This window comes from Macaca fascicularis, chromosome 5 (genome assembly GCF_037993035.2).
Source record: "Macaca fascicularis isolate 582-1 chromosome 5, T2T-MFA8v1.1".
Classification (NCBI taxonomy): Eukaryota; Metazoa; Chordata; class Mammalia; order Primates; family Cercopithecidae; genus Macaca; species Macaca fascicularis.
In genome coordinates, this window is record NC_088379.1 from 63,894,729 (window position 1) to 63,920,203 (window position 25,475).

The 25,475-nt window shown below is 36.3% G+C and overlaps 1 protein-coding gene and 1 pseudogene across 1 annotated transcript; one reads left to right on the forward strand and one right to left on the reverse strand.

Annotated features, from left to right (window-relative positions):
• Positions 1-4,140: 4,140 nt before the first annotated feature.
• Positions 4,141-6,951, reverse strand: HTN1 (histatin 1). The gene is given in 4 exon segments (XM_005595983.5): positions 4,141-4,212; positions 5,230-5,259; positions 5,337-5,357; positions 6,886-6,951. Coding segments are annotated over 4 exon segments (174 nt in total). The 5' UTR covers positions 6,937-6,951.
• Positions 6,952-15,547: 8,596 nt separating this feature from the next.
• LOC102119485 (large ribosomal subunit protein mL43 pseudogene) lies at positions 15,548-16,267 on the forward strand (annotated as a pseudogene).
• The last annotated feature ends 9,208 nt before the right edge of the window (positions 16,268-25,475 follow it).

The window sequence follows — 25,475 nt, forward strand, 5'->3', positions numbered from 1 at the left end:
CCAAAACAATGTTCAGATTCAATGCCACTCCTATGAATTTATCATCCTTTTACACAAGAGTGGAAAAGCTATTCTACAACTCATATGTAACCAAACATTCACAATGGATTTGTACTTGTTATTTCTTCTGCTTGAAAATGTCTTTCTTCATGCTCACTCCCATTTTTAAATTATGTCTCTTCTAAAAGGTCACCTATACCAGAGAGGTTATTCTTGACTATCCTACTTGAGACTGCCTCTATATCCTAGTCCTGCTTTATACTTCTTTAGCACACTTATTATTACCTAAGTCATGTGTTATTTGTTTCCTTTTTGTCTGCATCTCCCAACTGCAATGTAAAAGCTCTGAAAAAAGGGCTCTGTCTCTTTTTCTGTGACTGCAGCATCTAGAACAGTATCTGACAGCTGGTATCACTCAATAAATTTTTGTTCAATGGCTATATTGACAAACTAATAGAGATGGTTTGTGTTCTGAGTGCCTGCCTACTGCTGTGGAGTCACATAGGGGTTATCTTCTGGACTGTAGGGCCTGAGATAAGAAATGTGGGAATGTGCAAGGCTAAGAAATGTGCTGTGACAAAGGACACCAGAGACAAATCAAATGTTCGTATCAGTAGGTCTAGTAATCTGGATGTGATTGAGGACCATATGTTTGTAAGATAAAATGAATATAACATGCTAAATTAAAAATAATCATTTCAAAAGAGCTATGGTATAAAGTACTACAGTCAGTGCTACTCAAACTGGGAAAATGAAGTGAAGAAATAAATCTTTATATATATAAATATAAAAAAGAGAAATAAAGAGCATACACATAATAACGTGCTTGAAATTTGTTGCTTTTGGAGAGGAATGAATTTCTATTACTCAGAAACAGCAGTGAAAATGGCTTAACAGTTTAAATTGCAAGTATCTAATCAAATGATAATTAGCAAGGTAAGTATCATGAAACACATAATTCAGTAAATCATTGTCTTTCTTTTATTCTACATTGCCTTATGATAATTCTTCAAAAAGCAATGGTAGTTTGATGCAGTATGAGGAATAAGAATAAACCAGTAAAAAGTGAATTTGCCAGTCAAACCTGTGAAGAAAAAGAAAATAACACTTTATCTTCCAAACTGATACTCCTGTAAATACATTTATACTCTTCCTGGCAGAAAGTATGTATTTATAGATAGTTTTATTTACTATAATGCAGGGACCAAAATAATATTTGAGATAGAGTAGACAATTAAATGCTCATAAAGTGGGTATTGGGATAAGTAAAAATTATCATTGAGCATCTGCAACTTAAATTTAAATTTTTCTTAAGGTTTTCCACAATCATCTTATTTTATTCTCCCACCTAAATATAGCCTACACATTTCATCTGTCTCCCCCAAATGATATTTTAACTATATCCTCCCCTGATTAAATGTCATCAGCAGTTATCTAACGTCTGGAGGATCAAGATCAGGCTTTTTCTAATATCACACAGAGCAGGAATTCAATAAGAATAAAATGTCCCAATACATTAAACAATATTTGAAATCTTTTGAACTATTTCAACTTTGAATTGTAGAAAAGTATTCTTTTATCTCCAAAATATTGCTTTATTTTGAAGTGTAATCTTTAGTATCTTATAGATTTTGGAACATTTTATGCTGTGAATATAGATAAAGAAAACTGACTTTATAAAAAGGAAATCATTACCATTTCCTATTTCCTTGAAAATTCCCATCTCCTTGTTGATGTTAGATTAGTAATTCCTATAGCAATTGCTCATTAGAGTTACTTAGGCATACAATGCAATTTTTTTATGAGTTCCCAGATGGTGGTTGTGCAGCTTCTCCAAAGATACAGTTTAGGACAGAAAACTTCAAATAACATCCATGTACAGAGTTAGTGGCAGAGAAGCCCATGGTCGCAACCATACACCTTCCAGATCAAGGGTTTCTATGTAATATCTCTCAGTAGTCTTTCCAATTCTATAAAAACTTAAGTATTATTATAATATGTATTTGTCGGTTAGAAAACTGAGGTTTGGAGAAGACTAGGAATATCTCAAGGTCATGAAACTAGTTGTCAGGGTCAGGATACAAATGTTAGGGGTTCCCCTACCCAGAACTCAGTGTGTTAACACTAGTAAAGAGAAGCTTTCCCTCAGAGGCATTTTTATTTTATTTCATTTTATTTTTTATTTTACTTTAAGTTCTAGAGTACATGTGCAGAACATGCAGGTTTGTTACATACGTATATGTGTGCCATGGTGGTTTGCTGCACCTATTGATTAGTCCTTTAAGTTACCTTCCCTTACTCACTACCCTCCATCCCTGGTTTGTGTTGTCCCCTCCCCGTCTCCATGTGTTCTCACTGTTCAGCTCGCACTTATGAGTGAGACCATGTGCCGTTTCATTTCTGTTCCTGTGTGAGCTTGCTGAGAATAATGGCTTCCAGTTTCATCCATGTCCCTGCAAAGGACAGGATCTCATTCCTTTGTATGGCTGCATAGTATTCCATGGTGTATATGTACCACATTTTCTTTATCCAGTCTATCATTAATGGTCATTTGGGTTGGTTCCATGTATTTGCTATTGTAAATAGTGCTGCAATAAACATATGTAGGCATATGTCTTTATAGTAGAATGATTTATGTACCTTTGGGTATATACCCACTCATGGGATTGCTACATCAAATGGTATTTCTGGTTCTAGATCCTTGAGGAATCACCGTACTGTCTTCCACAATGGTTGAACTAATTTACATTCTCACACACAGTGTAAAAATGTTCTTGTCTCTCCACAGCCTCATCTGCATCTATTGCTTCTTGAGACTTTTTAATAATTACTATTCTGACTGGTGTGAGATGATATCTCATTGTGGTTTTGATTTGCATTTCTCTAGTCATCAGTGATGATAAGCTTTTTTTCATGTTTGTTGACTACATGAATGTCTTCTTCTGAGAACTGTCTGTTCAGGTCCTTCGCCCACTGTTAGATGGGGTTGTTTGTTTTTGTCTTGTAAATTTGTTTAAGTTCCTTGTAGATTCTGAATATTAGAGCTTGACAGATGAGTGGATTGCAAAAATTTTCTCCCATTCTCTAGGTTGCCTTTTCACTCTGATAATAGTTTCTTTTGTTGTGCAGAAGCTCCTTAGCTTAATTAGATCCCATTTGTCAATTTTGGCTTTTGTTGCAATTGCTTTTGGCATTTTTTACGTGACGTCTTTGCCAATGCCTATGTCCCGAATGGTATCACCTAAGTTTTCTTCTCAGGTTTTTATGGTTTGGAGTATTACATTTAAGTCTTTAATCCATCTTGAGTTAATTTTTGTATAAGGTGTAAGAAAGGGGTCCAGTTTCGGTTTTCTGCATATATCTACCCAGTTTTCTCAGCATCATTTATTGAACAGGAGATCCTTTCCTGATTACTTGTTTTTGTCAGGTTTGTTGAATATCAGATGGCAAGCAGAGGCCCAAATCATGAATGAACTCCCATTCACAATTGCTACCAAGAGAATAAAATACCTAGAAATACAGGTAATAAAGGATGTGAAGGACCTCTTTAAGGAGAACTACAAACCGCTGCTCAAGGAAATAAGAAAGGACACAAACAAATGGAAAAATATTCCATTCTCATGGATAAGAAGAATCATTATCATGAAAACAGCCATACTGACCAAAGTAATTTATAGATTCAATGCTATTCCCATCAAATGACCATTGGCATTTTTCACAGACTTAGAAATAACTACTTTAAATTTCATATGGATCCAAAGAAGAGCTCATATACCCAAGACAATGGTAAGCAAAAGAACAAAGCTCAAGCCATCACGCTACCTGACTTCAAACTATACTACAAGGCTACAGTTACCAAAACAGCATGGTACTGGTACCAAAGCAGACATATAGACCAAAGGAACAGAACAGAGACCTCAGAAATAACACCACACATCTACAGCTTCAGAAGCATTTATATAAATCAATACACTTGAAGGAGCTAACCCATGCTATGTTTCTTAAACTGGAAGGGTTGTTGGCTTAATGGCTTTTTTTTGTTTTTTTTCTTGTTTTAACTGTCAGTGTTGATACTTCTAGAAAGAAAAGTAACTAGAGTCAGCTTACCTTTATAATCATGCCCCAAGATTACTGAGGATATCAATTGTAATACAGATAATTTGATCTGTAGCCTCCATATGATGGAAATTCTCAATGTGAATGATGCTTTTCCTGTATACACACAAAAGGAGATAGAGACAATGACAGTACAAGTGTTTCTCAAAAACTGTCATTAAAAGCTTAGATTGTTAAAGTTGTTAAGACCTTTTATTTTATCTACATAAATATTTTCAAACTTTTACATTTTTCTTTTTTGTCAGAAAAATGTTTAAAAGTAGGTAAAAATGATGAAGTATTTACTGTTTGTTGATATTTTTGTGACAGTAGTACAGGTGGAAACACTGATTATAGGTAACCTCTCTAACCAGGGTTTAAATCTTCTTTAAAATATCACCTCCGAGCTACTATTTTGCTAACTATTGAGTATTATGGAAAGGATTAAGTTACTGTTTCCAACTTAAGTGGCGCTTCTTAATCTCATTCTTTTAGTGATCTTACTTTGTTTTACAATGCCTACATTCTTTCATACCCAGTGCTGTTAACACAAACAGTCCTCATCCCTTTTTATGCATCTTTTTACTTGGTGCATTTTTAACGTGCATACTTGCTATGTCAGTAAGGAGAACTTTTGAACCCAGATTCGTATTGATATTATAGGTCAAAATAATATGAGACTTTATATACATACAGTGAGAAAAATGTTAGAGAAATACAACTTTCTGTCTAATTTAGCACAGTTTAATTTAAAGACTGTATCATCCTCAAAAATTAAGAAGGTAGAAACTTACCACATTACATGAGTAGCCTCTATGCTTCATTAAGCATATATTATACTTAATAGAATTAGGATTTCAACTATTCTTTAGGTCAGTGTGATTATTTACAGGACAAAGATAAGTTCTCAGAGAATAATTGACTTATTTCAGGTGGAACTGAGTTTCCATTGAAATACTGTTAGGACACAAGATATTTGTGACTTTTTGCCTTTGCATCATAAATAAATGAAATCAATGTGCACTTTAGCAATTAATGATTTACATATATTTGAGAGACAACTATTGATTCTTCTAGGAGAATATATAGAGAAGAAAACTTATTCAGAGTGCACATTATCGGAAGAACACTTACATGGAATTTTCTTCTGTGCCCATGATGTTTCTGTGCAATGAAAAGAAAAGATTAAAAATTGAATATAGGATCAGTTATCAAGTTTTCCAGTAAATGAAAAGTCTTACCCCTTTATGTGAATCAGCTCTCTTGGAAAAAAAAGAAAACGAGAAAATAATTAATATTTTAATTTTATAATTCAAGAGTAAGTATAAATATTGACTTAGTCACAATTATGATTAAACAGAATGGAGGCATTCTTTGGTTGATGACCCACTAAATTAGTTATTTTAGCTTTATGACATCTTTAAAATGAGTGAAGGGTAAACTCTATAATTATTGTGCTATATTCAAATATTAACTCATTTTGGTTGATATGTCTTTTTTATGTAAGGCAGGAAAAGTCTATCACTGATGAATAAGAGAGTGGAAACTGACAAATGAAACACTGGATTGTTTTTTATATGAATATGTTCTATGTAGCTCAAAAGCTACCAACATACGAATATTTTATTTGCTAATAGAGATAAGCATTATACTTTTCTCTGTTCTTCTTATATGTTTATTTTTCCACTTCTATCCTTTTATAATAAAATAATGTGATAAACTGTGATATCATAACCAATTCAGTTTTCAAAACATTCATTAGAATTTAGTGGATAGTTTGGAGTATTATTATTCTTTTGCGACCAATTTTCTATTAACTTTATAGAAAGAGGAGGAGGAGGAGGAAGAGAACGTGGAAGTAGAGAAGCAGAAAGAGTTCCAGAGAGGTCAAATGCTTTTCCTACTAATACACAGTAGTAAATGGCAGTACGATCTGGGAACCCATGACACTTAATAAATAACAGAGATTTGTTTTATGGTTGAAAATAGCAGCTTTATTTTAAGAAGAATTAAACAATTCTATGCTAACTTTAACAATTAGGTTGTGCAAGAAATGACTTGAAAATTCATATTTTGACACCCTGTAATACATGGGTTCCATTTAAGTGCACCTTGTTCTTTCCTCAGATCTCTAACTTCAGATGGCCTAGAGCTTTTCATATTTAAAGATACTTTCACAGTTCTCAATCCCACATATTTAAAAAGCTTGCTAAATTTTCTTTTACTTTTACATTAAAGTAATTGTGCTTGAGTGTTTGCAGGTATGAATGAATATCTATTCCAAGTCCTTAAAAAACTTATATAAGTTAATTCAAAGAAACTCTTTATATGGAAATATTAAAGCTTATAGAGCTGTTTTTTTTTTGTTGTTGTTTGTTTGTTTGTTTGTTTGTTTTGAGACAGAGTCTCGCTCTGTCGCCCAGGTTGGAGTGCAGTGACCCGATCTCAGCTCACTGCAAGCTCCGCCTCCCGGGTTTACGCCATTCTCCTGCCTCAGCCTCCCGAGGAGCTGGGACTACAGGCACCCGCCACCTCACCCGGCTAGTTTTTTGTATTTTTTAGTAGAAACGGGGTTTCACTGTGTAGGCCAGAATGGTCTCGATCTCCTGACCTCGTGATCCGCCTGTCTCGGCCTCCCAAAGTGCTGGGATTACAGACTTGAGCCACCATGCCCAGCCTATAGAGCTGTTTTGAGGTCAACATGAATATATGCAGAACACAAGGAATAAGAGACACTTGGGATTAGTACTGAGAATGAATGTATTCTTTAAAATTTCCAGATATACTTACAGTCATGGAAACCATGAGAGCCAAGATTAAAGCAAAGACAAGAAACTTCATAGTTGGCTGAGTCCTATAAAATCATACAAGAAAAATCAGTAATCATATTCTTTCTTGCATTCATTCATCAGACTTCTATTGATGACACTATGCTTCAAAGCACTGGGAGACATGCTCTGTTTTCCAGGCTGGAGTGCAGGGGCATGAACACAGATCACTGAAGCCTGGACCACTTGGGCTCAAACCATCCTCCCATCTTAGCCTCCCTAGTTCCACTTGTAGCTGGAACTACAAATGTGTGGCAACATGCCCAGTGAATTTTTTCTTTTTTAGGTAGAGAATGTTTTTAGTCTCACTATATTGCCCAGGCTGTTCTGAAACTCCTGGGCTCTAGGAATCTTCCTGCCTTGTCCTTTCAAAATGCTTGGATTACAGGTGTGAGCCCCAGGCATGGTCTCCTGAATTGATAAGTAAATGTGAGTGCTCTGATTCGGAAATATTAATATGCTAATGAAACACACAAATGAACATCTTAAACAAACCAAGAGGATGGGAGTAAGAAGGTAACGAAGAAAGGCAAACTTTAGTTGGATAATATGGAATGACTAAAGGGAGGTGTTGGGAGCCTATAAAGAAATAAAATGGAGAGGAAAGCATGTTAAAAAAAGAAAACAGTTCAGCATGTAGGGAGGACAAAACTGGAGGAAAGATGATCACTTAGGTTCTTGTGTCATTACAGGGGACTAATATAATGACATTAAGAATGGTAATTAAGGTACAGTGTAAAGAGATATTTGGAAAGTAGAATGACAAGCAGCGGGGACTTGCTTTATAATAAAGTCAGTGAATATGAGCCAGATTTCTATTAGAGAATAGCACAGATGGTATAACCCTGAAATTAGAACATTAATGATATTGATTAGAGAAAAATGAAATGAAGAGAATTGACAGGGAATATGTTTGTAGCAACTTTGAGAAGTTGAACTGGTGAAGATTATTTAACATTTCAAATAATATTATTCAACAAAGTTAGCCTCATCTGGGACTCTGATATTCTTTCCATATACGTAATTTTATAATTACGTATATGGAAGTGAATCCAGTTACTTTGCAGATGTAAAAAAGTATAGCAGATTACTTATTTCTAAATTATAAATAGGTAAACAAAAGCATTTCCATTGGAAAATACAATTACCACAAGACTTAGAATTACATGGCATTTTTACCTGTTAATTGCAGCTATAAAGTAATTCATTAATAGGTAATTTAAATATTTTTTTCTAATCTCTCTTACCTGTCACTCGTGATAGAACATTACAGTAACATTTTTCATCTAATTATAATAAAATGTCCTACTCTTAAAGAGCCCTACATCTCTATCATGGAAAGCAGAACCCATGATTTATGGCATTTACCATATTATTTATTCATTCATTTTGCTTCACTCATTTAGATGGAAACTTCTACTATAGCACTAACTATAAAAATTATGTATTTCTTGAAGTTTTTCTATTACCTAATATATAAATCCTACTACAACTCTTTTTATGAAACAAAAGGCATGAGAATTTTACTATTGTTTATGATTGTCAATTCTGTTGCAAGTACAAAATAAAAAGAAAAGTTCTAGGAAATTGGTCTTCTTTTACTAACACATAAATTAATAGATGAATGAACATCGATAATCAATATATAATTAATGGTTTTGAAAAATATATTTCCCAAGTAACACAATAATACAATAATAAAAATCTGGAACGGTAAACTCTTTCTTTTCTGCCATAACACAAATGAATGAAAATGAGTTAAATAAATTAGTAAGATTGAGATGACTAACTCTTACACAGTATATGCTTTGCATTATAAGAGAACTGTTTTAAATGATGGAAAGGTCAATAAAAAAGTAATAACATAGTTTCCTATTAAGAAGAAAGTAAATTTTTAAAAATAAATTTTTATGATAATACATTTGCCAAGAGAGAATTTATCAGTATCTTCTTGTAAAATTTGAAATTCTACTTTAAGTTAAATGTAGAATTAATAATTAAGAAAGTAGATACCTGGTATCTAGGCAAGGAAATAAAAAGAGTCCATTGAGGTCCCACCATCAGAGAAGATGTCATACATTGCCATATTCCATATTAGTTATTTTGCATGATGATTGCTGGTATTAATTCATAGGAATTGAGACCTGGAAGTCATCTTCAGATCCCAATAAATTGTCATTATTTCTTTATAATAAGTTATCAATAGATAATATACATTTTTCATAAGTGAGTTACAATTGATTTTAGCAAACAAAAGCTTATGCTAAGACATTCTATTGGATTGTACTTGAACATATTACCTTTTACTCAAGAGGAGAGTCAAGAAGTCAGTGAAGCCTCAATAGATGTCCTTTCCTAGATGGCTGATGTATTTAAACACGTTGAAATTTCCCTTTTGTTTTTCTAAATAACATGAATTATGAGATCATACGATCGAGATGGAAAGTAATGCCCAAAATCTGTCTCTACAAATTCTAAAAATAAACTTAACCAGTTTATTTTTACAATAGACCATTGTGAAGACAAAGCAACCAGAAAGCAAATGGACCCATCACATGCTAATCCCAGTGTTAGTCTAGCCATGAGTGAGTCAGACAATGGAAAAGCATGCTGAGGAAACCAGGCATGGAAATGATTGCAGTGATAAAGATGTTTCCGTAGAATACCATCTACTACTTTTCAACAAATATATGTCCAAGATGGAACAACGCTATGTCAAAATAATACTTACCATGTTATCAAAATTTTACACATTATCTAGTAAATAGTGATAATTGGCATAATAAAATTGGAGTCATTCTATACTTCAGAAGTTTTTCTACAAATCATTATTTATCTTGTATTTCTACCTTTATATTGACTTTGAATATTTTAAGTAATAAAGTGACTGTAAACATTTGGCAAAATTCAATCATCTTTTGGATACCATATGATTAAAAGATTCTCATATTTATTTTCGATAGATTCTAGGTCATATATCTCTCACATAAAACTGATCTCTTATGTTCAGAAATTTGAATTTACTTTCCTGGAGTTTTCAGGAGTTCATATGTCTTTATAGAGGCCATTTGTTGAAATAACTACATTAGATAGAAAGAGAAAAACAGAATTTTAATTTAATTAATAGGCAAACATATACAAACATTCACCTACTCGCTACTGGTTGGATAATTTGATGTGCTAAGAACTGAGTATTCAAAACTTATTTCTAAAGTTCAGTTAAGTTATACAGCCCAGTCCATTGTTCCTCAGAGGGTGCCACATGTGACCATCATTGTGTACTTTAAAGAGAGAAAAACTACATAACAGATTTATAAATGCATTGTCTTTAGCTTGATCCCACTAATAGAAATTATGTTTTTAATTTCTGTCTGATTCAGAGAAGGAAACAACACCCACCAGGTCCTGGTGGTGGGGGAGGGAGGGACAGCATCAGGGCAAATAGCTAATGCATGTGGGGCTTAAATCCTAGATGATGGGTTAATAGGTGCAGCAAACCACCGTGGCACATGTTTACCAATGCAACAAATCTGCATGTTCTGCATGTGTATTCCAGAACTTAAAGTAAAGTAATAAAATAAAATAAAATGAATTTATGTGTGAGTTTTGAAAGCAAATATTAGATAAATCTATGCTAATTTGAACAGTCCTATTGGAAATTATGGTGTTCGATAGGTAATATACAAAAATGTAAATTATTTATTTAGGCAAATGTGTAATTCAAGTAAATTAGATTTAAATTATTATTGTTCTTTTGGCGCGGAATTTCTAAGCATCATAGATACAAGGTCTCTTCTACGCACAAAACAAATCCATTCTCTGTACATTCTCAATGAAAAAGAGTTACATAGGATTCAGTGAGTATTTTTTTTTAATAGGTTCATGGGCTGCATTCATCACCCAGGCTGGAGTGCAGTGGCGCAATCATAGTAACTGCAGTCCGGAACTATAGGGCTCAAGCAAACCTCCCCTCATACTCCTAAGTAGCTAGAGATACAGGTATGCATGACTGCCGCTGCCTAATTTTTTAATTTTATTTTTTATAGAGATGGGGTTTCACAATTTTGTCAACACAGTTCTTGAACTTTTGATCTCAAGTGATCCTAATGCCTAGGCCTTCCAGAGTGCTGGGATTATAGGCATGAGCCACTGCACCATCTCATGGGTCAGTAACTACTGAGCTATGTCTGATTTAAAACATGTACCCTGGCTTAATTAATTGCAAATTGTCAAGTGATTTCCTCCTTTCTTCTTTTCTCTTCTGCCTCCTCTCATTTCTTCCCTGTGGTTTTCTTCCCTAGTTTGTTTTTCTAACAATATTAGGTACAGTTCCAGTGGATCTAAGATATTCATGTTCTTGTGCACAAAAAGCAAACTAATAGTCCAAAAGCACTACCAAACAGCAAACTAACAGGTCAGATATAATGGCAGATGTCAGTATACTCATTTAAAAACTACAATTAAACCTAAGGCATATGCATTTTATGTTGGAACACCAAAATGCAGGCATTATTTCACCCACGATTTCCTGCTTCTCCAAGTTAGGAAGTGCGGGGATTATGTATGACAGGTGAAACAAGCACGGTGGACTACAAATACAGTAATGACCTTCTCATGCTAGTTATGGCCTCACCCTCCAGGAACAGTAGGCCATTTTAGAAGACTGATGGACCAGAACATGGCTTCATATTTTATAATTAAGTAAAACAGATATCTTGTCTTCTATAAGCAAACACCATGTTCTTTGAAAAGGCCATGCCTTTCAATTACAAGTGAGGTATCAACAACAAGCTACTGACTTGTCACAGTTGTGTCAATACACTTGTTGCTTATGGATGCTACCCATGAATGGGTATTTACAGTGATATTTATGCTGGGTTTTTATCCTCCTTCTACACCTTCCTCTGCTTCTCCTCCTCCTCCTCTTTTTCCTCTTCTTCTCTGTTCTCCTCTTCCTCCATTTTCTGCTTCTCCTCCTCCTCTTCCTTATTCTCCAAATCTCCCGTGATGAAAATATGGAACAGTTTGCTACCCAAATCTATGGTGCTTATTTAACAACAACAAAAAAACCACTTATGTTGTATTCCTGTTTGAATTACTAAAATGAAAAATACTGCTGTTGACCTATATGGAACAACATGTGACTGTCTAGTAAATAAGACAGGATCTCCTTTATTCTGGAGATACCATGTGACTAGCTTTTCTCCTATTCTTAAGGAGTTTTTCATGTAATTTGAGAGTCAGACAAGAATAAAGACTCAGAGAAATTCAAGAGAGAACTAATTACATGAGACTAAAAGTGGGAGATGAAGAGAAAGTCACACTGGAGCTGCAGACTGGGGACTTAGAAGCCTATTGACTGTAATCAAGACTGTGAAATTAGAAGAGATTATACAGGAAAGGCGCATAGAATCAGAAGAAAATAGGCTGAAGAGAGATATCCTGGTTAGCACTGATGTAACATGTGGAAGAAAATAGAAAGCTCGTGAAAATATTCATGATAGAAAAGACAGAGAAGAGACGCATTTCTAAGCAGTTTGTATAGTGCAGAAGCCAAGAAGTTGAAACATTATGAAGGAAATATTCATTTCCATATTTCCATAAACAAATGTTGCTGTGAACTTGGCAGTTGCTTAATCTCTCTAACTAAATTTTTCTTATATTTAAGGTATTACAATAAGAGTTAAAATTTAACTAAATGAGAATATACAAAAATACATTGTAAATAAAAATGCCCCAAATGCAAACATTAGGTTATATCATTATACTTCTAACCATAAAAACCTTCATTGGAAAGAATATATTAATTTTAAAAATTCTTTAAGAATAGAGAGGAAGCGTAAAACAGATAATGGTAAGAAAATATTTTTGAAATACCTGATAATCCATGATTGATCTGGGAAATTGTGAGAAATTTATATTATATGGCCTAAGTAAATCCAAGAGCAATTACTGAAAGAATCACTAGTATACTACCAACAAGGAGATATAAAAATGTCATCAATTTCTTTTTTAGAATATCAGTTTTATCTAACTATACACAACATTAAATGTTCTGAAATCTGTGTAATATTAAATATTTATCTACAAAATAAAGCAAATTTTGGGAGATTAAAGATAACTTCTACATTCATCAAAGTTGAAATATTTCATGGAATTTTAAATATTTCTCAGGGCATTGTGAGATTTTATTCTAATTGAATATCCTGTTGACATTAATGATATGGGAAACAGCCTGAACTTGATCCTCTAGGCATTCGATAGGCTTGTACATCTTCTCCAAAGATTGTATTTTAGGAGGTATAGTTTTGAACAACATTCTGAAACAGAGTTAGTGGCAGGGAAATCTGCAGTCATAACTGTACACCTTTCTAATCAAGGGATTTTACGTAAAATATTTGTTAATAGTCTTCCCAATTCTATAATGAGGTTAAGTATTATTATAATACGTATTTTGTTGATAAGAAAACTGATGTTTAGAGAAGATTAAGAAACTACTAGTTTCAAGGTTGATATGATTTGGCTGTGTCCCCACTGGAATCTCACCTTGAATTGTAATAAACCCCATGTGTCAAAGGTGGGCCAGGTGGAGATAATTGAGTGGTGGGAGCATTTTCCTCCATACTCTTCTTGTGGTAGTGAATAAGTCTCAGGAGATCTATAAATGGGAGTCCTCATGCACATGCCCTTTTGTCCGTGGCCATGTAAGAAGTTCCTTTGCCCTTCCTTCGTCTCCTGTCATGATTGTGAGGCCTCCCCAGACACGTGAAACTGTGAGTCCATTAACCCTCTTTCCTTTACAAAATACCCAGTTTCGCGTATGTCTTATCAGCAGCATGAGAATGGACTAGTACAGTAAAGAAACGAGTAATTGTCAGGAACATGATACAAACTCAGGTTTCCACCCCTCCAGAGTCCAGCCTGTTAACCACGACAGGACAGAAACTTTCTCTCAGAGTTATTTGTATAAATAAATACATTTCAAGAAGGTAAATCATCCCACATCTCTTCCTGGGCCTATTGTTTGTTTGATGTCTTGTGTTTGATTTCCTCTTTTAACTATGAACATGGATATTTTTGGAAAGTAAAATATATCACTAGACCTAATCTACTTTTATACTTATGCCCTTTGGTTACTGAGGAATACTGTAAGGCTATGGATAGGGATATAGGTAATACGCTGGATATGCTGGATATGGCCAATAGTCTGGAAATGGTTGATATTGGTTAGACCTTTCCTGCATACAGACAAAAGAACTAGAGAAAGCTGTGGACCACTGGGACAGTGACAGTGCAAGTGTTTCACAATAATGTGTTTAAAAGCGTAGTTTGTTATATCAACTGCAACTCGTATACCAACTGCAATATCATTTTTAAACTACTAGTTAGATTTACCATTTTTATAAAACATATATGTAAAAATAGGTAAAAATCATAAAGCATTTACATTTTTACTCTTTGTTGACAGTTTTTGTTTTGTAGTACACATGTGAACACTGATTATAGGCAACCACTCCAAATGAGGATTGAACCTTTTTTTTTTTTTTTTAATATAACACTACCTTTAAGCTACTACTTTGCCCATCATTGAGTATTACGGGGAAGAAAAATCTAATACTTCCAACTTAAGTGGAGTTTTTCCATGTTACTACTACACTCTTTAACTCTGCCTTCTCTTAACCCAAATAACTATCCTCCCCCGATGTTTATGTTTTTATTTGGTGCCATTTTATCAATGTGTTTATTATATTACTAAGAAGAATTTTTTAAACTCCATCACTTTACGATGAGAGATCAAACAATAATGACATATCAAAGATACACATTAAGAAATATATTAAAGAAATACTATATTCTGTTTTATTTAGAATAGCCAGTTTAATTGAAAGACTTTATCACCATCAACAAATCAAAAGATGGGAACTTCCCATATTACCTGTGTGATTGCCAGCACATGTAATATGGCAGTATAAGCATACATTATAATTGGTAGAACTGGCTTTTAACTATTATTTATGTCAACATAATTATTTACCAAATTTATTTTAGTTCTCAGAGAATAATTGACTTCTTTAAATTGGCATTATGAATTTCCACCTAAATTCTCTAAGACATTTGGGATTTCTGCCAGTGTATCATGAATAAATGAAATTAGTATACACTTTAGCTGTTCATAATATACATATATTTCAAAAATTATCACAGATTATACCAGGAGATTAAATAATCAGAAAAGAACACTTATTTGGACTGAACAACATTATCAAGAGAATCCTTGAAAGGAATTTTCTTTTATACCCATGATATTTCTATGAAAATAAAGACAAGATTAAGAATTCAATACGTGTTTGATTATTAAGTTTTCCTGTGAATGGAGGTGACGTATTTCTTCAGATACATTAGCTCTCTTGGAAAAATGAAAAATGAGAGAATAGTGAGTATCTTAATTTTATAATTAAAGATTGAATATAAGAGTTTTCTCACTTCTATCCTTTTGTACAAAAACAATATTATAAATTCTGATCTCATACGTAGGTTGTTTTTTGAAACATCCCTTAGAACTTAGTGGACAAGTCCCGCTCCCCTCCTCGCCGCTTAGGCCCCGCGCCCTCCAAGTTGTAGCTATGACTGCGCGCGGGACTCCTAGCCGCTTCTTGGCCAGTGTTCTGCACAACTGACTGGGTCGCTACGTGCAGCAGCTGCAGCGTCTGAGCTTCAGCGTCAGCCGCGACGGCGCCTAGTCTCGCGGCGCCAGGAAGTTCGGGGAGCGGGAGGTGATCGACTTCGCCCGACGGAACCCAGGGGTCGTAATATATGTGAATTCGCATCCGTGCTGCGTGCCCAGAGTAGTGACCGAATACCTTAACGGGGTATGCGCGAGGAGAGCATCCACTGCAAGTCTGTCGAGGAGATCTCGACGCTGGTGCAGAAGCTGGCCAACCAGTCGGGTTTGGACGTGATCCGCATCCGCAAGCCCTTCCACACCGACAATCCTAGCATCCAAGGCCAGTGGCACCCCTTCACCAACAAGCCGACCACTTTCCGCGGGCTATGCCCCCGAGAGGTTCAGGATCCTGCCCCAGCCCAGGTGCAAGCACAGTGAAGAGTTGCTCCACCAACTCCAACCCCAGGCTTTGGACTGTTTCTCCAGTAAAGGTGGTTCTTCCCCTTTGGGATTCCAAGCCCAGGTGAATGGAACCCATCAATGGGCAAGTTGACAGAGGTTCTGCTTGGGATAAAGAAGAGCTGCCTGTTTCTTTCCAGTGCCTGCTTCTAGGGTAAGTGTGACCTTGTGAACCCCTAATTTTTATCAGTTAGCATCCCTAAAACCTGAGATGAGGAAGACTTAAAGGGTTTTACAGGGCCCTGGTTTTTTAAATCCAAATTGATAATAATGATCTCAAAACACAATGAGAGGTCTGAAGGCTGGCTTCTGAAGAATCCCTAATGTCTTATTGGTACAATCGCTGAGCTATGGAGAGCTCTGCTGTGATGGGCTAGGCACTTTATGTGAATGTGTGTGTGTACAGATTTATAAAACTGAGGTTAATAAACTTATCCAAAGTCACATTTCAGGTCTGTCTTCAAAATGTGTGCATATGTTCAGCACAAGCCTCAGTTTTCATTATTTTAAAACTAGACGCAGAACATATAACAACCGTCAGGTAATTAGTATTAAAGGCCAAGTGATTAATCTAGGCCTGACCCCTGAAAGGGAGAGGGGAGTTATTCCCTGGCTAACAAGCTTTCTGTGGTCTTAGCTATACATCTCCTTCCCCCCACGTCCCTCTTTGTGCAGAAATAAAATCCATGTCCCTTAAGCCAGCTGGTGGGGGATGCTGAGAACCTTGGGGAAGGGCAGGAAGGCTGATTAATATTTTCTAGTCTTAGTTTAAAAAGGGGGGATGGTGGGGAAATGAGAGCCAGAAAATAAAAATCTAGAAATCCTCGTAAGAAAAAACAAACAAACAAACAAACAAAAAAACTTAGTGGACAAATAGAAGTGTCTACCTGTCTGTATAAATCCAGTGTATAATATATCTTACATGTATTTGATTGATGCCTCATGTCTCCCTAAAAGGTATAAAACTAAGCTGTACCCTAGACATTTTTGGGGACATGTTCTCAGGGTCTCGTATGGTCTGTGCCAAAGGCCATTGGTCACTCACTTTTGACTCAGAATAAATCTCTTCAAATATTTTACAGAGTTTGATTCTTTTTGTGAACAATAATTTGTTGCCTGAACATGTGGGGCCTCAGAGAAGACTCAGGACTCTGAATAAGCTTCCCAAACTTAGAGCCAGGGTACAAGTAGGGGCCCGTGGAAAGCCTCCCTGACTCTGAGCTTCTCCTCTAGTGAAACTGGCAAGTCCTCCTGAGCCCTGAACGTCCCTTTGGTTGCGGGTTCCTGATTTATTCTGAGCTGCTTTTTTTTTTTCCTCCTAGGAAGTTGTTTAGGATCCTAATTCTATTTGAGAGGTGCATTAAAACGGATCTTTTCCATTGCCTATTTCTAAAGACAAGGAGAATGACCCCTTTTTGGGCAACCTGTTTGGTTTCTAGTTCTGAGAGGCATATTCTAAAGGGACTTCTCCATTGCTTTTTCTCCCTAAATTAAGCACAATTGGCTTGTCTGCACATTTGTATGAAGAACTGAATTGTTGTTTCCGTAGATAAATGAGAGACTAAGTTTTCTCACTCTGAAGAGAAAGGACATTTTGCCTCTCCCAGGCAAACGGTGCTGCTGGGTAACCAGAAGCCAGGTGAAAATGTCTGGGGGCTTGACCCCCTGCGATGTACAGCAGCCCTACAGGGAACCCCCAACAAAAGTAGTTATTAAGTAAATGCATGTGGGAGCTGGTTACTCTATCTTTTGAGCCTTCTTGGAGGTGCCAGACCTCTGAAGGGAGAAACCAAGGCATGTAAGAGGGCGGAAATGACTCAGGGATGAAACACTGTGGAGACGCACCCACTACCAGGATGCTTCAATCCACTATACTAAACTTGTCATATAATTTATAATCTGAGGTTATATTAAATAATAGATATTAATTAAATGTCTGAGTAGTTTCCAATTTAAAAAATACAGAGAAACATGTTAAAAAGTATTTTTTAATTAAAAGGTAAATGTTTTCCATCTAATTCAAAGATTATTTAGAGGTATATAAAATGAAGTAAAAGGAAACAGAAAATAAGAAAAATGTAAGGAAAGTTATAGATATAAAAAGGTACCGTTGGTAAACAAAAAGGATAATAGAAATTTAATTTTATATGAGAAAGAATCTTATATTGTGATTTTTTTCATCTAAAATAATATGACTGCTTGTTCAAGAAACGTTTCTTTTTCTAATTATTCAGATTGATATCTCTGAAGTTTGGTGTGTTCCTCTTTTGAAAAGGCCAGAGATTGTAATTCTCTCCTTCACCTTTTGTTGGCTCCTGTAACGTTTATTAAGGTTCTAAAGTAAGGGAGCAAGTTTTTTCAAAACAGCCAAATGAAAAATCTTCTGGACCTGCCTTTTTATGTCTGTTATATTTATATAATTGTATGTGTCACATGGAAGTGGTATTTCACTACCAAGTTATTTGAAAGATCTCTAATCTATTGGCTTAAAGAAAAGTCAGTGCTTATCAGACTAATAGAGGCTAACTCAGATGCCTTTATGTCACATGAATTTGGTAATCTTTGGGAAGATTACTTTGGTGGTGGGCTGGCTTCCAAGATGGCCAAATAAGAACAGCTCCAGTCTGCAGCTCCCAGTGAGATGGATGCAGAAGACTGGTAATTTCTACATTTCGAACTGAGGTACCTGGGTCATCTCACTGGGACTGGTTGGACAGTGGGTGCAGCCCATGGAGGATGAACCGAAGCAGCACGTGGCATTGCCTCACCCAGGAAGCATAAGGGGTCAGGGGATTTCCCCTTCCTAGCCAAGGGAAGCCATGACATACCGTACCTGGAGAAATGATACACTCCTGAACAAATACTGTGCTTTCCCATAGTCTTAGCAAACAGCAGACCAGGAGATACCCTCATGTGCCTGGCTCGGTGTGTCCCACACCCATGGAGCCTTGCTCACTGCTAGTGCAGCAGTCTGAGTTCTACCTGCGAGGCTGCAGCCTGGCTGGAGGAGGGGTGTCTGCCATTGCTGAGGCTTGAGTAACTCAGGCTTAAGTAGCTCACAGTATAAACAAAGAGGCCAAGAAGCATGAACTGGGTGGAGCCCACCATAGCTCAGCAAGGCCTACTGCCTCTATAGATTCCACCTCAGGGGACAGGGCATATTAGAACAAAAGGTAGCAGACAGCTTCTGCAGACTTAAACTTCCCTGTGTGACAGATCTGAAGAGAGCAGCGGTTCTTTGAGCACTGTGTTCGAGCTCTGAGAATGAACAGACTGCCTCCTCAAGCAGGTCCCTGACTCCTGTGTAGCCTGACTGGGTAACACCTCCCAATAGGGGCAGACAGACACCTCAAACAGGTGGGTGCCCCTCTTGGACGATGCTTCTAGAGGAAGGATCAGGCAGCAATATTTGCTGTTCTGCAGCCTCCGCTGGTGATACCCAGGAAAACAGTGTCTGGAATGACCTCCAGCAAACTCCAACAGACCTGCAGCTGAGAGGTCTGTTAGAAGGAAAACTAACAAACAGAAAGGAATACCATCAACATCAACAAAAACGACATCCACACCAAAACCCCATCTGTAGGTCATTAACATCAAAGACTAAAGGTAGATAAAACCACAAAGATGGGGAGAAACCAGAGCAGAAAAGCTGAAAATTCCAAAAAACAGAGCACCTCTTCTCCTCCAAATGAATCGTAGCTCCTTGCCAGCAAGGGAACAAAACTGGATGGAGAATGAGCTTGACGAGTTGACAAGTAGTCTTCAGAAGGTTGGTAATAACAAACTTCTCGAAGCAAAAGGTTCATGTTCTAACTCATTGCAAGGAAGCTAAAAACCTTGAAAAAAAGATTAGACAAATGGCTAACTAGAATAAACAGTGTAGAGGAGACCTTAAATTACCAGATGGAGCTGAAAACCATGGCACAAGAACTTCGTGACACTTGCACAAGCTTCAATAGCCAATTTGATCAAGTGGAAGAAAGGATATTAGTGATTGAAGATTGAATTAATGAAATAAAGTGAGAAGACAAGATTAGAGAAAAAAGAGTGAAAAGAAATGAACAAAGCCTCCAAGAAATTTGAGACTATGTGAAAAGACCAAATATACCTTTGATTGGTGTGCCAGAAAGTGACAGGGAGAATGGAACCAAGTTAGAAAACACTCTTCAGGATATTATCCAGGAGAACTTCCCTAACCTAGCAAGGCAGGCCAACATTCAAATTCAGGAAATACAGAGAACACCACATAGATAAATTAGTAATTAATAAGTTAGTTTGACCATTGTGGAAAACAGTGTGGCAATTCCTCAAGGATCAACAGTCCCATCTGACCCAGCAATCCCATTACTGGGCATATACCCAAAGGATTATCAATCATTCTACTATATAGACATGTGCACATGTATGTTTACTACAGCACCATTCACAATAGCAAAGACTTGGAACCAACCCATATGCCCATCAATGATAGACTGGATAAAGAAAATGTGACAGATATACACCATGGAATACTATGCAGCCATGAAAAAGGATGAGTTCATGTCCATTGCAGGGACATGGATGAAGCTGGAAACCATCATTCTCAGCAAACTAACAGAGGAACAGAAAACCAAGCACTGCATGTTCTCACTCATAAGTGGGAGTTGAACACTGAGAACACACGGACACAGCAGGGGGAACATCACACATCGGGGCCTGTTGTGGGGTGGAGGCTAAGGGGAGGAATAGCATTAGGAGAAATGCCTAATGTAGATGATGGGTTGATGCGTGCAGCAAACTACCATGGTACTTATGTAACAAACCTGCATGTTCTGCAAATGTATCCCAGAACTTAAACAATAACAAACAAAACAAACAAACACAAAATAAAAAGAGAAAATAAAGCAAGTTGTGTTTTTTTCTTTTTCTTTTTATTTCAGGATGCATAGTAGAGACTTTTGACATGCTTCTGACACTTGAAGATAGTAAGATAGTTCATAAAGATGGTGTCTCTGAGTTTTAATTCAAGGAGGAAAGTGAGATTGTACTGGAATCACAAAGGACACCTCAGGTCCTACAGAGGAGAACAAGTGCAAACATACCCCATGATAACATTTAGCTGACCAAAGTGGGTAAAGCCCCAGTATGTGAGAGATGCAGAGGGCCTCCCTCTCTGACTCATCTTTCTACTGAGGATCTGAGCAACCTAGCCCAAAGGAGAGGATTTTGTTTCTTCCAAGCCTTGAAACTAACTTTGGGAGAGGTTATGAGACACTATGAAGGGAAAATCTGCAGACATTTTCACAGACCCAGGACTGACGGCAGGATGCCACTTTTAATACAGGTGCTTTACATAGAGGACTTTAATACAAAGTCAGCCATTCTTTGGTGACTTGAGAACATGGCTGTGCAGGCTTTTGAGTCTCAGGCCAGAGTTTAAAGTGCCTGCTCTGGAGTGGGTTAAGAACCTTCATAGCCAGAATTATGGAAAGCACTGGAAAACTAGGCACCAGAATTGTGCTTTTGCCACCTCACAATCGTGGTGCAGAGGAGAGCTGCTAGAGCTGTTATTTCTCTTTTGTGATGAGACATGCTGCAAGTGCAAGACTGCTGACCTAGAACCAGTCTGCATGCGTCATTACTAGGTGCCTTCTCCTGCTACCCCAAGATTGTGGTGTGTAGGGCCCTCTCTGCTCTACCTCCAGGCAGAAATTCAGGCATTTAGAGCCACTCCTTGCCTGGAACATTAGTCTGAGCCACCACACCCTTTATGGACATAGACGGGGGTGTAGTGGGTTCATTTCCTCTCCACACTCAGGCAGATCTCCAGGTATTGAGAACATAGTCTTGCCTGGATCAACAGCCTAAGCCACCCCACCATTCCTGTGCATAGGTCGTGGCACAGTGAGGCCCTGTCTACTCCACATGTAGGTAGATCTCCAGGAAGAAGTAAATGAAACTTGGAAGCAAAAACCATACAAGAAATCAATGAAATCAAAAGTTAGTTTTTTGAAGTACAAATGAGATCAGTAAACTGCCAGCTAGATTAATAAAGAAAAAATAAAGGACAAGATTCAACTAAGAACAAACGGAAATGACAAAGGTGACTTTACAACTAAGCCCACAAAATTGCAAAGATCCTCAGAGACAATTATAAACACCTCTAAGAGCACAATTAGTAAATCGAGCAGAAATGAATAAGTTCCTGGAAAGAGAAAATCTTTCAAGATTGAGCCAGGGAGAAATTTATACCCAAAACAAATATTTAGTTTCACTGTTGAGTCAGTAATTAAAAACCTCAAAAAAAACAAAAAACAAAAAACAAAAAACAAACAAACAAAAAAAACAAAAACCAAATAAAACCCCAGACCACATGGATTCACAGCTTAATTTTACCAGACATGTTAAGAAGAGTTTGCACCAATCATACTGAAGCTTTTACAAAAATTTGAGGAAGAGGGGCTCCTTTCTAACTCATTCTATGAAGCCAGAATCACCAAACCTGGCAAAGAAACACACACACACACGAAAATTACAGGACAATGTACTTGGTGAACATAGATGCAAAATCCTAAACAACAAAACACTAGCAAAGCGATAGCAAAGCACTTCAAAAAGTTCATTCACCATGGTCAAGCAGGCTTCATTCCAGAGATGCAAGATTGGTTCGCCATACATAAACCAATAAATGTGATTTGCCACATAAACAGAATTAAAAGCAAAAACCATGTAATCTTAACAGATGCAGAAAGAGCTTTTGATAAAACTCAACATTTCTTCATGATAAAAATCTTTAACAAACTAGACATCGAAGGATCGTATCTCGAAATAAGAAGAACGAGCTGTGTCAAACCCACAGCCATCACCATACTGAATGGGCAAAAACTGGAAGCAATCACCTTGAGAATTGGAGCAAGACAAGGATGTCCAATCACACTACTCCTATTCAACATAATACTGAAAGAGACAGTAAGAGCAATCTACAAGTTACAGTAATAAAAAAAATCCATAGAGGAAAAGAAGTCAAATCCTCTCTCTTCATGGACAATACAATTCAATACTACAAAACCCTAAGGTTTTGGAAAGACTCCTGGAACTGATAAACTACTTCTGTACGGCTTCAGGATACAAAATCAATGCACAAAAATCAGTAGCATTTCTGTTCATGAGTAATGTGCAAGATGAGCACCAAATCAAGAACACAATCTCATTTACAATAGCCACAAAAAATAAAAACCTATAAATATATCTAACTAAGGAGGTGAAATGTTTCTACAGGGAGAAGTACGAAACACTGCTGAAAGAAATCACAGAAGACACAAAGAAATGGAAAACATTCCATGCTCATGGATTAGAATAATTAATATCATTAAAATGGCTATATTATCCAAAACAATGTACAGATTCAATGCCACTCCTATGAACTTACCAACATTAATTTACACAGAAGTGGAAAAACCTATTCTACAACTCGTAAAATTCACAATGGATTTGTACTTGTTATTTCTTCTGCTTGAAAATGTCTTTCTTCATGCTTGCTCCCATACTTAATTGGCAGCTTTTCTAAAAGGTCACCATACCAGAAAGGCTATCCTTGACTATCCTACTTGAGGCTGCCTCTATATCCTAGTCCTGCCTTACACTTCTGTAACACATTTATTACCTGAGTCATGTGCTATTTGTTTACTTGTTGTCTGCATCCCCCAAATGCAATGTAACAGCTCTGACAACAGGGCTCTGACTGTCTTTCTCTAACTACAGCATCTGAAAGAGTGACCGTTGGTATCACTCAATGAACTTGTGTTTGATGGATATATTGACAAACCGATAGAGAGCATTAGATGGTTTGTGTTCTAAGTGCCTGCCTACTGCTGTGGAGTGACATAGGGGTTATCTGCTGGCGTGTAGGGCCTGAGATAAGTTAATGTGAGAATGTTCAATGCTAAGAAATGTGCTGTGGCAAAGGACACCAGGGACAAATCAAGGTTTCGCATCAATAGGTCTAGTAATCTAGATGTGATTGAGGACCATATGTTTGTAAGATAAAATGAATATAACATGCTAAATTAAAAATATCATTTCAAAAGAGCTATGGTATAAAGTACTACAGTCAGTGCTACTCGAACTGGGAAAATAAAGTGAAGAAGTAAATCTTTATATATATAAATATAAAAAAGAGAAATAAAGAGCATAAACATAATAATGTGCTTGAAATTTATTGCTTTTGGAGAAAAATGAATTTCTATTACTCAGAAAGAGCAGTGAAAACAGCTTAACAGTTTAAATTACAAGTATCTAATCAAATGATAATTAGGAAGGTAAGTATCATGAAACATGGAATTCAGTGAATCATGGTCAATTCTGCATTGCCTTGTGATAATTCTTCAAAAAGCAGCGGTAGTGTGATGCAGTATGACGAATGACAATAAACCAGTAAAAAGTGAATTTGCCAGTCAAACCTGTGAAGAAAAAGAAAATAGCACTTTATCTCCCAAACTGATACTCCTGTAAATACATTTTTACTTTTCCTGGTACAAATTATTTATTTTTAGATAGTTTTACTTATTATAATGCAGGGACCAAAATAATATTTGAGACAGAATAGACACATACTCATGAAGTGGGAATCAGAATAAATAAAAATTATCATTCAGCATCTGCAATTTAAATTTTTCTTGATGTTTTCCATTACCTTATTTTATTCTAGCACTTAAATATAGCCTCCACATTTCATCTATCTCCCACAAATAGTATTTTAACTATATTCTCCCCTGATTAAATGTCATTAGCAATTATCTAACATCTGGAGGATCAAGATCAGGCCTTTGTAATATCACACAGAGCAGGAATTCAATAAGAGTAAATTTTCCCAATACATTTAAAAATATTTGAAAAATATTTGAAATCTTTTGAACTATTTCAATTTTGAATTGTAGAACAGTATTGTAGAATATTGCTTTATTTTGAAGTATAATATTAATATCTCATAGACTTTGGAACATTTTATGCTGTAAATATAGATAAATAAAAATGACTTTCTAAAAAGGACATTGTTACCATTTCCTATTTCTCTGAAAATTCCCATCTCCTTGTTGATATTTTATTAGTGATTCCTATAGCCATTGCTCATTAGAGTTACTTAGGCATAAAATGTTAATTTCTCATGAGTTCCCCGATGGCGGTTGTGCATCTTCTCCAAAGATTACATTTTAGGACAGAAAACTTCAAATAACAACGAGGAACAGATGTAGTGGCAGAGAAGCCCATGGCCATAACCATATGCCTTCCAGATCAAGGGCTTTTCTAAAATGTCTCTTAATAGCCTTACAAATTCTATAAAGAGTGTAAGTATTATTATAATATGTGTTTGTTGCTTATGAAACTGAGGTTTGGAGAAGATTAGGAATACTTCAAGGTCATGAAACTAGTTGTCAGAGTCAGGATACCAA